At 44.0% G+C, this 14831-nt stretch overlaps 1 protein-coding gene across 1 annotated transcript in view; it reads right to left on the reverse strand.

Moving 5' to 3' along the window:
• Window positions 1-12618, reverse strand: part of LOC140197476 (uncharacterized) — a 40678-nt gene extending 28060 nt beyond the window's left edge. The window contains exons 1-3 of the mRNA XM_072257438.1: window positions 12559-12618; window positions 10027-10566; window positions 9258-9457 (exon numbers count right to left, since the gene is read on the reverse strand). Of these exons, the coding sequence (XP_072113539.1) occupies window positions 9258-9457; window positions 10027-10449 (623 nt within the window). The 5' untranslated portion in view covers window positions 10450-10566; window positions 12559-12618. The remainder of the gene's footprint in view (window positions 1-9257; window positions 9458-10026; window positions 10567-12558) is intronic.
• Window positions 12619-14831: the final 2213 nt, after the last annotated feature.

The raw sequence follows: 14831 nt of genomic DNA on the forward strand, positions 1-14831 counted from the left end.
ACTCCAGTGGATGTTGAGGATGGTGCGGAGGCAGCGCTAGTGGAAACGCTCAAGGAGTCATAGGTGGTGATGGTAGGTGACCCACGACTCGGAGCCGTACAGGAGGGTGGTCAGTACAACGGCTCTGTACACGCTGATCTTTGTGCCTTTCTTCAAATGCTTGTTGTTCCAGACTCTTTTGTACAGCCTGCAGAATGTGCTGTTTGCCTTTGCCAGTCTGTTGTCAATCTCTTTGTCAATCTTGGTATCTGATGAGATGGTGCACCCCAGGTAGCTGAACTGGTGGACTGTCTTCAGCTCTACCTCACTGATGGTGATGCGGGGAAGGTGGTAATGTTCCTGAGGTGCGGGCTGATGGAGAACTTCTGTCTTCTTCAAGCTGACTTCCAATCCGAAGAGCTTGGCAGCCTCTGCAAAGCAGGATGTTATACGCTGCAGGGCTGTCTCTGTGTGGGCAACAAGGAACCCATTCTTATTATATAATGGGATTGTTCAATAGTCTTGCAGTGGGATGGAAGCTTCCCTGGAGCCTTGTGGTATGTGCTTTTGTAAAATATAGTCATGACGAGGTGGAGCTACATCTCTATTAAAGCTTGTGTAAGGAACTCCTTCACTCTTGGGTGTAGCCCCCACGGATCAGGGTCACCTGAAGCCATGGGAGCAGGTGGTAGATGGTCGTATGAGCAGCCGGTGCATATCACAAGTCCTGGTTAAGTGACCACTGATGCCAGGCTGACAATAATGGCTGGGATCACCCATCTTGTAAAGGCACTGCCCAGAAGAAGGCAATGGCAAACCAGTACTGTAGAAAAATTTGCCAAGAAATATATGTTGGTCATGGATAGAGAAAAGAATAAGAACCAAAGCGTGAAGGAGGTATTAATGACAGATGGAAGACCATGATCATCCATGTCATACAACACAACACATAATACTGATGAGTCATGAAGATCAGCATTCCCTTAAACAGTGACCAGACTACACATAGTGCTGCGGAACATCTGAACAGCATACAATGTGAAATGCCATTCAGGCTGGCGAGTCAATGGTGACCCTAAGATCAATCCAATCAGCCCCACTCCTACATTTGGTTTTACAAATGGCCTTATGGTCTTAAGGCTAAGGAGCAACCTGTATTTAAATGCACGTAGCATTCGGAATAAGGTGGATAAACTCGTGGTGCAATTACAAGTTGATGAGTATGACGTTGTGGACATTACTGAGTGATGGCTGAAAGAAGGCCATAGTTAGGAGCTCAGATTGGGTGAACCAAATTGGTAAAGGTGCTGAGGAAGAGGATTTCTTGGAATGTATGCGGGATGGTTTTTTGAACCAACATGTCGAGGAACCAACTAGAGAGCAGGCTATTCTAGACTGGGTTTTGAGCAATGAGGAAGAGTTAATTAGCAATCTTGTCGTGAGAGGCCCCTTGGGTAAGAGTGACCATAATATGGTGGAATTCTTCATTAAGATGGAGAGTGACATAGTTAATTCAGAAACAAAGGTTCTGAACTTAAAGAGGGGTAACCTTGAAGGTATGAGACTTGAATTAGCTAAGATAGACTGGCAAATGACACTTAAAGGATTGACGGTGGATATGCAATGGCAAGCATTTAAAGGTTGCATGGATGAACTACAACAATTGTTCATCCCAGTTTGGCAAAAGAATAAATCAAGGAAGGTAGTGCACCCGTGGCTGACAAGAGAAATTAGGGATAGTATCAATTCCAAAGAAGAAGCATACAAATTAGCCAGAGAAAGTGGCTCACCTGAGGACTGGGAGAAATTCAGAGTTCAACAGAGGAGGACAAAGGGCTTAATTAGGAAGGGGAAAAAAGATTATGAGAGAAAACTGGCAGGCAACATAAAAACGGACTGTAAAAGCTTTTATAGATATGTAAAAAGGAAAAGATTGGTAAAGACAAATGTAGGTCCCCTGCAGACAGAAACAGGTGAATTGATTATGGGGAGCAAGGACATGGCAGACCAATTGAATAATTACTTTGGTTCTGTCTTCACTAAGGAGGACATAAATAATCTTCCAGAAATAGTAGGGGACAGAGGGTCCAGTGAGATGGAGGAACTGAGCGAAATACATGTTAGTAGGGAAGTGGTGTTAGGTAAATTGAAGGGATTGAAGGCAGATAAATCCCCAGGGCCAGATGGTTTGCATCCCAGAGTGCTTAAGGAAGTAGCCCAAGAAATAGTGGATGCATTAGTGATAATTTTTCAAAACTCGTTAGATTCTGGACTAGTTCCTGAGGATTGGAGGGTGGCTAATGTAACTCCACTTTTTAAAAAAGGAGGGAGAGAGAAACCGGGGAATTATAGACCGGTTAGCCTAACGTCGGTGGTGGGGAAACTGCTGGAGTCAGTTATCAAGGATGTGATAACAGCACATTTGGAAAGTGGTGAAATGATCGGACAAAGTCAGCATGGATTTGTGAAAGGAAAATCACGTCTGACGAATCTCATAGAATTTTTTGAGGATGTAACTAGTAGAGTGGATAGGGGAGAACCAGTGGATGTGGTATATTTGGATTTTCAGAAGGCTTTTGACAAGGTCCCACACAGGAGATTAGTGTGCAAACTTAAAGCACACGGTATTGGGGGTAAGGTATTGGTGTGGGTGGAGAGTTGGTTAGCAGACAGGAAGCAAAGAGTGGGAATAAACAGGACCTTTTCAGAATGGCAGGCGGTGACTAGTGGGGTACCACAAGGCTCAGTGCTGGGACCCCAGTTGTTTACAATATATATTAATGACTTGGATGAGGGAATTAAATGCAGCATCTCCAAGTTTGCGGATGACACGAAGCTGGGTGGCAGTGTTAGCTGTGAGGAGGATGCTAAGAGGATGCAGGGTGACTTGGATAGGTTGGGGGAGTGGGCAAATTCATGGCAGATGCAATTTAATGTGGATAAATGTGAAGTTATCCACTTTGGTGGCAAAAATAGGAAAACAGATTATTATCTGAATGGTGGCCGATTAGGAAAAGGGGAGGTGAAACGAGACCTGGGTGTCATTATACACCAGTCATTGAAAGTGGGCATGCAGGTACAGCAGGCGGTGAAAAAGGCGAATGGTATGCTGGCATTTATAGCAAGAGGATTCGAGTACAGGAGCAGGGAGGTACTACTGCAGTTGTACAAGGCCTTGGTGAGACCACACCTAGAGTATTGTGTGCAGTTTTGGTCCCCTAATCTGAGGAAAGACATCCTTGCCATAGAGGGAGTACAAAGAAGGTTCACCAGATTGATTCCTGGGATGGCAGGACTTTCATATGAAGAAAGACTGGATGAACTGGGCTTGTACTCGTTGGAATTTAGAAGATTGAGGAGGGATCTGATTGAAACGTATAACATCCTAAAGGGATTGGACAGGCTAGATGCGGGAAGATTGTTCCCGATGTTGGGGAAGTCCAGAACGAGGGGCCACAGTTTGAGGATAGAGGGGAAGCCTTTTAGGACCGAGATGCGGAAAAACTTCTTCACACAGAGAGTGGTGAATCTGTGGAATTCTCTGCCACAGGAAACAGTTGAGGCCAGTTCATTGGCTATATTTAAGAGGGAGTTAGATATGGCCCTTGTGGCTACGGGGGTCAGGGGGTATGGAGGGAAGGCTGGGGCGGGGTTCTGAGTTGGATGATCAGCCATGATCATAATAAATGGCGGTGCAGGTTCGAAGGGCCGAATGGCCTACTCCTGCACGTATTTTCTATGTTTCTATGTTTCTATGTTAACATCAAAGGATATACTGTGTATCGAAAGGACAGGCAGGAAGGCATAGGCAGTCGTGTGGCTTTGTTGGTAAGAGATGGAATTACAACTTTAGAAAGAGGTGACAGAAGGTCAGTGAATGTTGAATCTTTGTGGGTGGAGTTACATAACTGCAAGGGTAAAAAAAACGTATATAGGCCTCCAAGTAGTAGCCATGATGTGGGGGTTGAGGCTGCAAAGGGAGCTGGAAAAGGGATGTAATAAGTGTAATGATGCAATTGTAACTGGGGACTACAATATGCAAGGGAATTGGGAAAATCAGGTTGGTGTCAAATCGCAAGAGGGGGAATTTGTTGCATGCCTATGAAATGGCTTTTTAGATCATCTTGTGCTTGAGTTTACTTGGGGAAAGGCTATCTTAGATTGGGTGTTATGCAATAATCCAGATCTTATTAGGGAGCTTAATGTAAAGGATCACTTAGGAGACAGTAATCATAATATGATTGAATTCATACTGCAATTTGAGAGGGAGAAGCATAAGTCACGTGTATCAGTATCGCATTGGAATAAAGGGAATTACAGACACATGAGAGAGGAGTTTGTCCAGGTGGATTGAAAGAGAGTACTGGTGGGGATGATGGCAGAGCAGAGATGGCTGAAGTTTCTGGAAATAGTTCACAAGGCGCAGGATAGATATGTCCCACAGAAGAAGAAGTTCTCAAATGGCAGGAGTAGTCAACCATGACGGACAAGGGAAGTTAAGGACTGCATAAAAGCCAAGGGAAGGGCATATAAGATAGCAAAAGTGAGTGGGAAGTTGGATGATTGGAAAGCTTTTAAAATCCAACAATAGGCAACTAAAAAAGCTGTAAGAAGGGAAATGATGAAAAATGAGGGCAAAGTAGCTTATAATATAAAGTAGGATACATAAAGTTTTTTTCAATTATATAAACAGTAAAAGGGAGGTGAGAGCTGATATAGGACCACTGGAAAATGATGCTGGTGAGGTAGTCATAGTTATAGTCATAGTCATACTTTATTAATCCCGGGGGAAAATGGTTTTCCTTACAGTTGCACCATAAATAATAAATCGTAATAAAACCATAAATAGTTAAATAGTAATATGTAAATTATGCCAGGAAATAAATCCAGGACCAGCTTATTGGCTCAGGGTGTCTGACCCTCCAAGGGAGGAGTTGTAAAGTTTGATGGCCACAGGCAGGAATGACTTCCTATGACGCTCTGTGTTGCATCTCGGTGGAATGAGTCTCTGGCTGAATGTACTCCTGTGCCCAACCAGTACATTATGTAGTGGATGGGAGACATTGTCCAAAATGGCATGCAACTTGGACAGCATCTTCTTTTCAGACACCACCGTCAGAGAGTCCAGTTCCATTCCCACAACATCACTGGCCTCACGAATGAGTTTGTTGATTCTGTTGGTGTCTGCTACCCTCAGCCTGCTGTCCCAGCACACAACAGCAAACATGATAGCATTGGCCACCACAGACTCGTAGAATGAGGGATGAGGGACAAAGAAATGGCAGCGGAACTTAATGAGTACTTTGCATCAGTCTTCACTATGGAAGACACTAGCAGTGTGCCAGAGGTCCATGAGCTTCAAGGAGTGCCATTGCTATTACAAAGGTAAAAGTTCCAGGCAAACTCAAAGGTCTTAAGGTGGATAAGTCACCTGGACTAGATGGACTACATCCCAGAATCCTGAGACAGGTTGCTGAAGAGATAACGGGAGCATTGGTCGTGATCTTTCAAGAATCACTTGATTCTGGCATCCTCCCAGAGGACTGAAAGATTGCAAATATCACTCCACTCTTTAAGAAGGGAGGAAGGCAAAAGAAAGGAAATTATAGGCCAATTAGCCTAACCTCAGTGGTTAGGAAATTGTCAGAGTCTATTATCAAGAATGAGGTTTCGGGGTACTTGGAGACTAATGATAAAATAAGTCAAAGTTAGTAAGGTTTCTGTCAAGGGAAATCTTGCCTGACAAATCTGTTAGAGTTCTTCAAGGAAGTAACAAGTAAGGTGGACAAAGGAGAGGCAGTAGATGTCATTTACTTGGATTTTCAGAAGGCATTTGATAAGGTGCCACACATAAAGCTGCTTAACAAGATAAAGCCTTTTGGTGTTACTGGAAAGATACTGGCATGGATAAAGGAACGGATGACAGGCAGGAGGCAGTGAGTGGGATTAAAGGGGGCCTTTTCTGGTTTTCTGGTGACGAGTGGTGTTCCTCAAGGGTAAGTATTGGGACCACTACTTTTCACATTGTTTGTCAATGATTTGTATAATGGAATTGATGCCCTTGTGGCAAAGTTTGTGGATGATATGAAGATAGCTGGAGAGGTAGGTAGTGCTGAGGAAGCAATGCGATTGCAGCAGGACTTAGACAAATTGAAAAAATGGGCAAAAAATGGCAGATGGAATACAGTGTTGGAAAATGTATGATAATACATTTTGGGAAAAGGAATAATAGTGTGGACTATTATGAAAATGGGGAGAAAATTCAAACATCAGAGGTGCAAAGGGACTTAGGAGTCCTTGTGCAAGACTCCCAGAAGGTTAATTTACAAGTTGAGTTTGTGGTAAAGAAGGCAAATGCAAAGTTGGTATTTATTTCAAGGAGAATAGAATATAAAAGCAAGGAAATAACGCTGAGGCTTTAGAAGATGCTTGTCAGGCCACACTTGGAATATTGTCAACAGTTTTGGGCCTTGTATCTCAGAAAGGATGTGTTGTCATTGGAGAGAGTGCAAAGGAGGTTCACAAGGATGATTCCAGGATTCCGGGAATGATGGAGTTAACATATGAGGAGTTTTTGGCAGCTTTGGGCCTGTACTCACTGGAATTCAGAAGAATGCAGAGTGGGTGGGGGGGTGATCTCATTGAAACCTACTGAATGTTGAAAGGTCTAGATAGGGTGGATGTGGAGAGGATGTTTCCTACGGTGGGGGTATCCAGAACTAGAGGGTACAGCCTCAAAATTGAGTGGCGACCCTTTAGAACAGAGGTAAGGAGGAATTTTTTTAGCCAAAGAGTAGTGAATCTGTGGAATGCTTTGCCACAGACTGCGGTGGAGGCCGAGTCCATGGGTATATTTAAGGAGGCAGAAGTTGATAGTTTCCTGATCAGTCAGGGCATCAAAGGATATGGTGAGAAGGCAGATGTATGGGGTTGAGTGGCATCCAGGATCAGTCATGATGGAATGGTGGAGCAAACTCGATGGGCTGAATGGCCTAATTCTGCTCCTATGTCTTATGGTCTTACTTATTTCTCAATAATTTACTTTATACACCTTCTCGTCAACTCCACACATTACCCAGCCGAACTTCCTGCTCCACCATTCAGAGTCAGGGTAATTTACAGTAGCTGTTTAACCTTCCAAACCTGCACTTCTTTGGAAAATGAGAGGGACACCAGAGAAGCCGGAGAAAACGCATACAGTCAGAGGGAGAATGTGTAAGCCCCACACAACCTGCACAGGCTCTCAGGAGTGAACTGAAGTCACTTTAATTGTGTTACAAATGTGCCACTGTGCTGACCAAAAAGTAGTCACTGTCTCTCTCAACAGATTCGTATGTCTGATAAATGTATAAGACCATAAGACAAAGGAGCAGAATTACCTGTACCTTGGTACATGTGACCAATATTATCACATCAAAATACCAAGGAGAAGGATCACAACTCCATATTATGAATGGAAAGAGATTCACTTCAAAAGAAATATGGAACTTAAACAGTACAGCACAGTACAGGCCCTTCAGCCCAAAACGTTGTGCCAACCCTTTAATCTACTCCAAGATCAATTCATCTCTTCCCTCCCACTCTCATCATATGCCGAGGAGTCTTTTAAATATCCCTAATGTATCTACCTCTATCAGTATCCCCACCAGTGCATTCCATGTAGATACCACTCTCCGTGTAAACAACCTACCTCTGACATCCCTCTCCATACTTTCCTCATATCAGTTTAAAATTATGCCTTCTTGTATTCACCATGGGGAAAAGATGCTGGCCATTCACTGTCGATTCCTCTTATCATCTTATGAGGTGCACTGTTTTGTAGAGAAAGTCAGTGAGACATAGAGTCATAGTCATAGTCAGAGAGAGCTGCAGTACAGAAACAAGGAACATTAGACTTAGGAACAGAATTGGGCCTTTCGCTCATCGAGTTGCTCTGCAATTCCATCATGACTGATTTACTTATTTTCTCAACTCCATTCTCCTGTCTTCTCCCCTTAACCTTTGACGCCTTGACAAATTCTGAACCTATCAAGCTCCACTTTAAATATACCCAGTGACTTGCCCTCCACAGCCATCTGTGGCAATCAATTCCAGATTCATCAACCTCTGTCTAAAGAAATTCCTCCTCATCTCTGTCCTATAGCGACGTCCCTCCAGCTGATCCAAAAAATATGGAATTAAGGGAGGTCTTCAAAAGGTCATTTCATTAGGGAGCAACACCTCACATTTCACTTGCATAGCCTCCAACCTGACTACATGAACATCAAATTTTCTAACCAGTTCATTTTTCCCCCTCCTGCTTCTTTCTTTTTCCATTCCACATTCCGTTTCCCCTCTTACCCCTTCTCTCCTCCTCATTTGCCCATCACCTCCCTCGGGTTCCCATCCTCCTTCCCTTTCTCCCATGGTCTACTCTCCTCTCCTATCAGATTCCTTTTTCAGCCCTTTACCTTTTCCTTTCCCAGCTTCATACTTCATCGCCCCTCATCTACCCACTTAACTGTCTCCTCACCTGGTCTCACCTGTCACCAATGTTCCCTCTAATTTGTAATGACCAGTGTGCAAAAAAATCTTGTGCTGTGCAATTTGTTGCCCAGTGACAACATGTGCACACTGAATAATTTCTTCAATAAAAACAGTATAAATAAGCCAGTTCTCAAACCTGCAGACAAATCATCGCAAACTCCATGTCGTCAACACCGTCCGCATCAGAAAGTGGAAAGAGAAATGTGATTGTGTACGATAGTGAAATAAACTTAACATGCCAATGAGGTAGAGGGAGACAACCATTTGCACGCAGTTTAAATTCCTTTGTGCACTAGCAGAAAAAGAGGTGTGCACACGCACCTGAGAGGGAACATTGCCTATCACCATCCAGCTTGTACTCTTCCCTTCCCCCACCTTCTCAATCTGGCTTCTGCCTCCTTCCTTTGCAGTCCTGATCAAGGATCTCAGCCAGAAACATAAACTGCTTATTGTCCTCCGTACATGCTACCTGACCTACTGAGTTCCTCCAGCATCATGAGTGTGTTGTTCTGGATTTCCAGCATCTGCAGAATTCCAATGTTTCAGGTTGAGGACTGAGATTGAAGAGGGAAGATGCCCATTGTAAGGAGAGGAGGTGGAGTCTGATTTATGGGCCAAAAGATGATTGTGACCAAGGAGAGGAGAAGGATGATGGGCAGATGGAGCCAGGTGGGGTGGGAAAGGGGGTGGAGATGGGAGACAGAGGCAGAAGTACAGTACCAAGGAATTAAACGTGTAAAATCTATTCTCACCTGGTAAATTCCCTGTAACCGTGCCCTCGCTGTAACCAAGAGAGATTCGGCTCCAGCTTCAGGTGGAAGAACCTGCCAGGTGCATCTGCTCTGTAAACGATGTGTTCAGAGGTCTGGGTTTCAGCAGTTGTTTCAGGGAACAGGCCAGCAGGCTGATTACTCAATAACACGAGGAAACCACTCACTGAAGAGGAAGGCTCCTACATTGAAGAATAGCAAAGATTGAATATAGAGAACAATTTTAACCTATCTATCTGGAATTCCTAATCATCCTTCCCTCTACTCTTATTGGAAGCCTCCATCCTGATGGTATGAATGTTGATTTCTCCTTCCGGTAAAAAAAAATCCTCCCCCTGTCCTCTTCTTCTATTCCCCACTCTGGCCTCTTACCTCTTCTCACCTGCCTATCAACCTCCTTCCCCTCCCCCATGCCCTCCTTCCCTTTCTCCTATGGTCTACTCTCTTTTTATTATCAAATTCTTTCATCTCCAGCCCTTTACCTTCCACGCTCACCTGGCTTCACCTATCACTTTCAAGCTATCCTCATTCTCCTCCCCTACTTTTTTTTACTTTAGTGTCTTCCCCCCTCCTTTCTAGTTCTGAAGAAGGTCTCGGCCCAAAACGTCAACTGCTTGTTCATTTCCATGGATGCTGCCTGGTCTGCTGAAATCCTCCTGCATTTTGTGTGTGCTGTATTGAATAATGTCTTAAGCTAGAGAAGGCTTTTAGAAGCATGCAGCATTTGCCATAACACAACCTTTCTGCTCACCTTCTCAGCAGTTAGCTGGGTAGATCCATCTTGATACACCATGGTTAAAATGATGCCGGCTGCACGAGCCACCTCCTCCAGCACCTGGGGCCTTTGATCAGAATCCAGACTGATCAGATCACAGATCTGTGGCCGTGACTGCAGTTCTGCAGAGTCCAAGCCTTTGGTGGTAGGATCGTGGTGCTCCTTCACCCTACCATCCAGCACAGGTTGCTTTAGCGTGCTCATGTTTTCTGGTTTCTCCCTTTTCCTTTTGAGGCAATTATCCTTCTTCTCCTCCTGGACTGAACTGAGACTCCCTGTTGAAGATGTCAGTGTCTTGGTTAGCACTGGGGGTCCCAAGTACTGGTTCACGAGGGACCCCTGCTGTGCCAGAGTATCATGTTGCCGTACAGAATCTGCTTGGTCCCCACTGACAGCCATGCCATGACGCCTCCCATCTAAACGAAAGTTGCCCCATTCTTCTGGAGGTTCATTAGCAGCCAGGTCGATTACAGGCTGCACAGGAGTGCATTCTGATTGGCTGCCCAAATCTGCTTCCTGTTGTGAAATAAAAATCTGCATTTGTTTCTTGCGCACATGTATATACATAATTTAAGTGTATAAAGCTATGGTAGTGTAGCGATTGGCACAATGCTTTTACAGCCTAGGGATTCAAAGTTCGGAGTTCAATTTCAGTGACATCTGTGAGAATGTTTGTACATTCTTCCCGTGTGTACATGAGTTTCCCCAGGGTGCTTCAGTTTCCTCCCACGGTCCAAAAACGTACTAGTTAGTAGGTTAATTGGACATTGTAAACTATCCTGTGATTAGGCAGGGGTTAAATAGGTGGGGTGCTGGGCAGCATGGCTCAGTGGGCCAGAAGGGCCTGTTCCACACTACATCGCTAAAAAAATCGTAAAGGGCATGGAAAGGGTCTTTTTCCCCAGGGAAAGGGAATAGAAAATTAGAGGGCATAGAGTAGAAAGATTTATAAAGGACCTGAGAGGCGACTTCTTCACACAGAGTGGTGGAAAGATGGAAAAAGCTGCCAGATGAAGTGATTGAGATGGCACAGTAGCAGGGCAGTTAGCATAATGCTTTCCAGTGCTAGCTAGAAGATTGGAGTTCAAATACACCTCTGTAAGGTCATAAGACCAAAAGACATAGAAGCACAATTTGGCCACTCCGCCCATCGAGTCTGCTCTGCTATTCGATCATGGCTGATTTATTATCCCTCTTAACCCTTCTCCCCATAACCTTTGACACCCTTACTAACCAAGAACTTATTAGCCTCCACTTTAAATAACCCAATGATTTGGCCTCCACAGCTGTCTGTGGCAATGTCTACCACCTTTTGGCTAAAGAATTTTCTTCTCATCTCTGTTCTAAATGGATGTCTCCCTATTCTAAAGCTGTGCTTTCTGGTTCTAAATTCCCCTACTATAGGAAACATCATCTCCATAACCACTCTATCTAGGGCTTCCAATATTGTATGTAAGGAGTTCATATGTTCTCTCCATTACCACGCAGGTTTCCTCCAGGTGCTCCAGTTTCCTTCCACATTCTAAAGACACAGAGCTTAAAGTTAGTCAGGAGTGGGCATGCTATGTTGGCACCAAAAGCATGGCGATCTTTGCAAGCTGCCACCAGCACACCTTGGACTGTTTTGGTTATTGACAGAAAAAAAGCACATTTCTCTGCAGTTTTTGATGGTTTGACCCACTTGAGAAATAAGGCTAATCTTCCAATTCGAACAATTAAAAATATACTGGAACATGGACAGGAGAGAATTAGAGAGGCAGAGGCCAAACACAAGCAAGTGGGATTATTAGATGGTCAGCATGAAGAGGTTGGGCTGAACGGCCTGTTTTAGCACTGCATGACTCTGATTCTATACACAAAGAGAAGGTGGAACAGAGGTTGTTGGAAATACTCAGCTAGTCGGGTCCCATCTGTAGAGAAAAAGGGGGAAACAACCCAAAATAAGTAGATGGGGGAGGGGAAGGCTTACAAGTTGGCAGGTGATTGGTGAAGCCAGGTGAGGAGGAAGTTAGGTGGGTGAAGAAGGGATGATGAAGTAAGAAGCTGAGAGGTGATATGTGGAAGAGGTAAAGGGCTGAAGAAGAAGGGATCTGATACGTGAGGATACTGGAACATCGGAGAAAGGGAAGGAGGAGAGGCCCCAGAGATGGCAATGGGCAGGTGGGGAGAAGGGAAGGAGTGAGAGGGGAACCACAATAGGGAATGTAAGAGAGGGAAGGGGGAGGATACGAGAGAAATTGATGCTCATGCCATCAAGTTGCAGGCTACCCAGATGGAATATGAGGTGTTTCTTTTCATGTGGCAGTACAGGAGGTCATGTATTAGATACAGATCCAGCAAAAGGTCATCATGCCCAGTTGTAGCAAGCATGCACTAAACACCCACAATCAACCAATCACAGCAACAGTGAAAGGTGTAGAATCCACAGTGGTCAGTTCAAACTTCCCCTCAGTACTGGGAGGTAAGAACCATGTGATTATCATGATATAATACAATTTTGGCACTTACCTGTGTCTCAGTCACATGCAATTCCTTTATATTGAAGGGAGTTTTCGGTACAGTATTCACAATTTCACTTCCTTTAACAAATGAGAGAAAATACTTTTTCAAAGTGCTATAGAACTGTTAAAACAAAAACGTCACACCATCTTAAAAGTTTCTTCCCCCAGGCAGTTAATCTAATTAACCATTCTAGTTAGCCACCCCCCCCATCTATTACCCCATCGCAGTACCATAAACACTTTAAACCACTGTTTATAATGCTTTTTATTGTGAGTACATACTGATATTTATGTATTTATGCACATTTTATTCCATATCTACTGTTTAACCTCTAAGTTTATATGTTACATAATTTTTTATTCTTATAATTGTTGAATATGGTTGGTTTTGTTGCATGTTGTGTCAACGCACCACAGCAAATTCCTAATACATGTAAATGTATATGGTGAATAAAGTTGACCCTTGATTCTTGGTCCTTCTCAAAGCCATGAATGGACGGTGGAGCAGACACAATGGGCTAAATGACCCGCTCTGCTCGGAAGTCTTATACTTTACACTTTATACTTCATTGTCGCCAAACAATTGTACTAGAAGGTACAATCATCACAGCGATATTTGATTCTGCGCTTCCCGCTCCCTGGAGTACAAATCGATAGTAAATATTAAAAATTTAAATTATAAATCATAAATAGAAAATAGAAAGTGAAAAGTAAGGTAGTGCTAAAAAACCGAGAGACAGGTCCGGATATTTGGAGGGTACGGCCCAGATCCGGGTCAGGATCCGTTCAGCAGTCTTATCACAGTTGGAAAGAAGCTGTTCCCAAATCTGGCCGTATGAGTCTTCAAGCTCCTGAGCCTTCTCCCGGAGGGAAGAGGGACGAAAGGTGTGTTGGCTGAGTAGTTCGTGTCCTTGATTATCCTGGCAGCACTGCTCCGACAGCGTGCAGTGTAAAGTGAGTCCACGGACGGAAGAATGGTTTGTGTGATGTGCTGCGCTGTGTTCACAATCTTCTGCAGCTTCTTCCGGTCTTGGACAGGACAACTTCCATACCAGGTTGTGATGCACCCTAGAAGAATGCTTTCTATGGTGCATCTATAAAAATTAGTGAAGGTTTTAGGGGACAGGCCAAATTTCTTTAGTTTTCTCAGGAAGTAAAGGCACTGGTGGGCCTTCTTATTGGTCATTGCTGTGGACCTTGCTCCAGTTTACAGCATCTACAGTCTCTTGTATCTCCACTCTACACCTCGCATCTTCTGAATTGTCCGTATCTTTATTCACAGGTAGAAAACAGCACATCGTACCCCACCATGTGGCTGCTCCCCTACATTGCAGGCTGTGACCAGAACAGGTTGATGCAATTTATTATTTTTTTGAACTATTACAGCCTGGGGTGTTGGAGTGAGTTCAGTTCCAACACCATATTTAGGAAGTTTGTACATCCTTCCTGTGAACGCATGGATTTCCTCCCACAGCCAAAAGATGTACTGGTTAACTGGTCATTGTAAATTGTCACGTGATTAGGCTATGGGTAAATAGGTGGGTTGTGGCTCATTGGGTCAGAAGACCCTGTTCCGCTCTATATCTCTAAATAAATAAAAATAAATAAATACACATAGTTCTGTATAATATGCATTTAAATAATGCAAAGTGATGGATCAGGGAACACTAAATGTATTAGTGGACTGCATTACTTATAACAATTTCAATCGGTAACTTGCCCCACAATAATCAGGCACCATCGTCTCATAAGAACACTGGCTGCCAGTTTCACCACGGGGGGCCATTTTAGAGTGATATTTTGGAAAATGACAATCACTTTGAATGATGTTTATGCAAAAATACTCTGTCAAACAATGGGCCTATAGTATTTTTAACTTGTAGAAAACAGAATAAACCTGTCAGTATTAAAAATATCATTTTTGAAAATCTTGCAGGAAAAATTACTTTTGTGGCGACCCACTTTCTGGCACACACGAACCGGCTCACAACAGCACGCGCAGGCAGAGGGCCGGCAGCAAAAAGGGCGCCAGGCCATCTTCACCAGCAGGGGGAAAATCCCGCGCGCAGAAAGGGTCTGGGAATATACATTCCCCACAGCAATCCCGCCCAGGGAGGGCGGAAACGGGAAGGCTTTAAAGCGGGCCGTGAAGTTTGAATAAATCTCTTTCATCACAACTCTAACTCACCGACTCCGTGTGGTTATTCTAGCGCTGTGTGTAGCACATCGCTACAATTGGTGACCCCGACGGCCTAAACGATATTTGGACCAGAGATGACC

Source organism: Mobula birostris, chromosome 5 (genome assembly GCF_030028105.1).
Source record: "Mobula birostris isolate sMobBir1 chromosome 5, sMobBir1.hap1, whole genome shotgun sequence".
Taxonomy (NCBI): Eukaryota; Metazoa; Chordata; class Chondrichthyes; order Myliobatiformes; family Myliobatidae; genus Mobula; species Mobula birostris.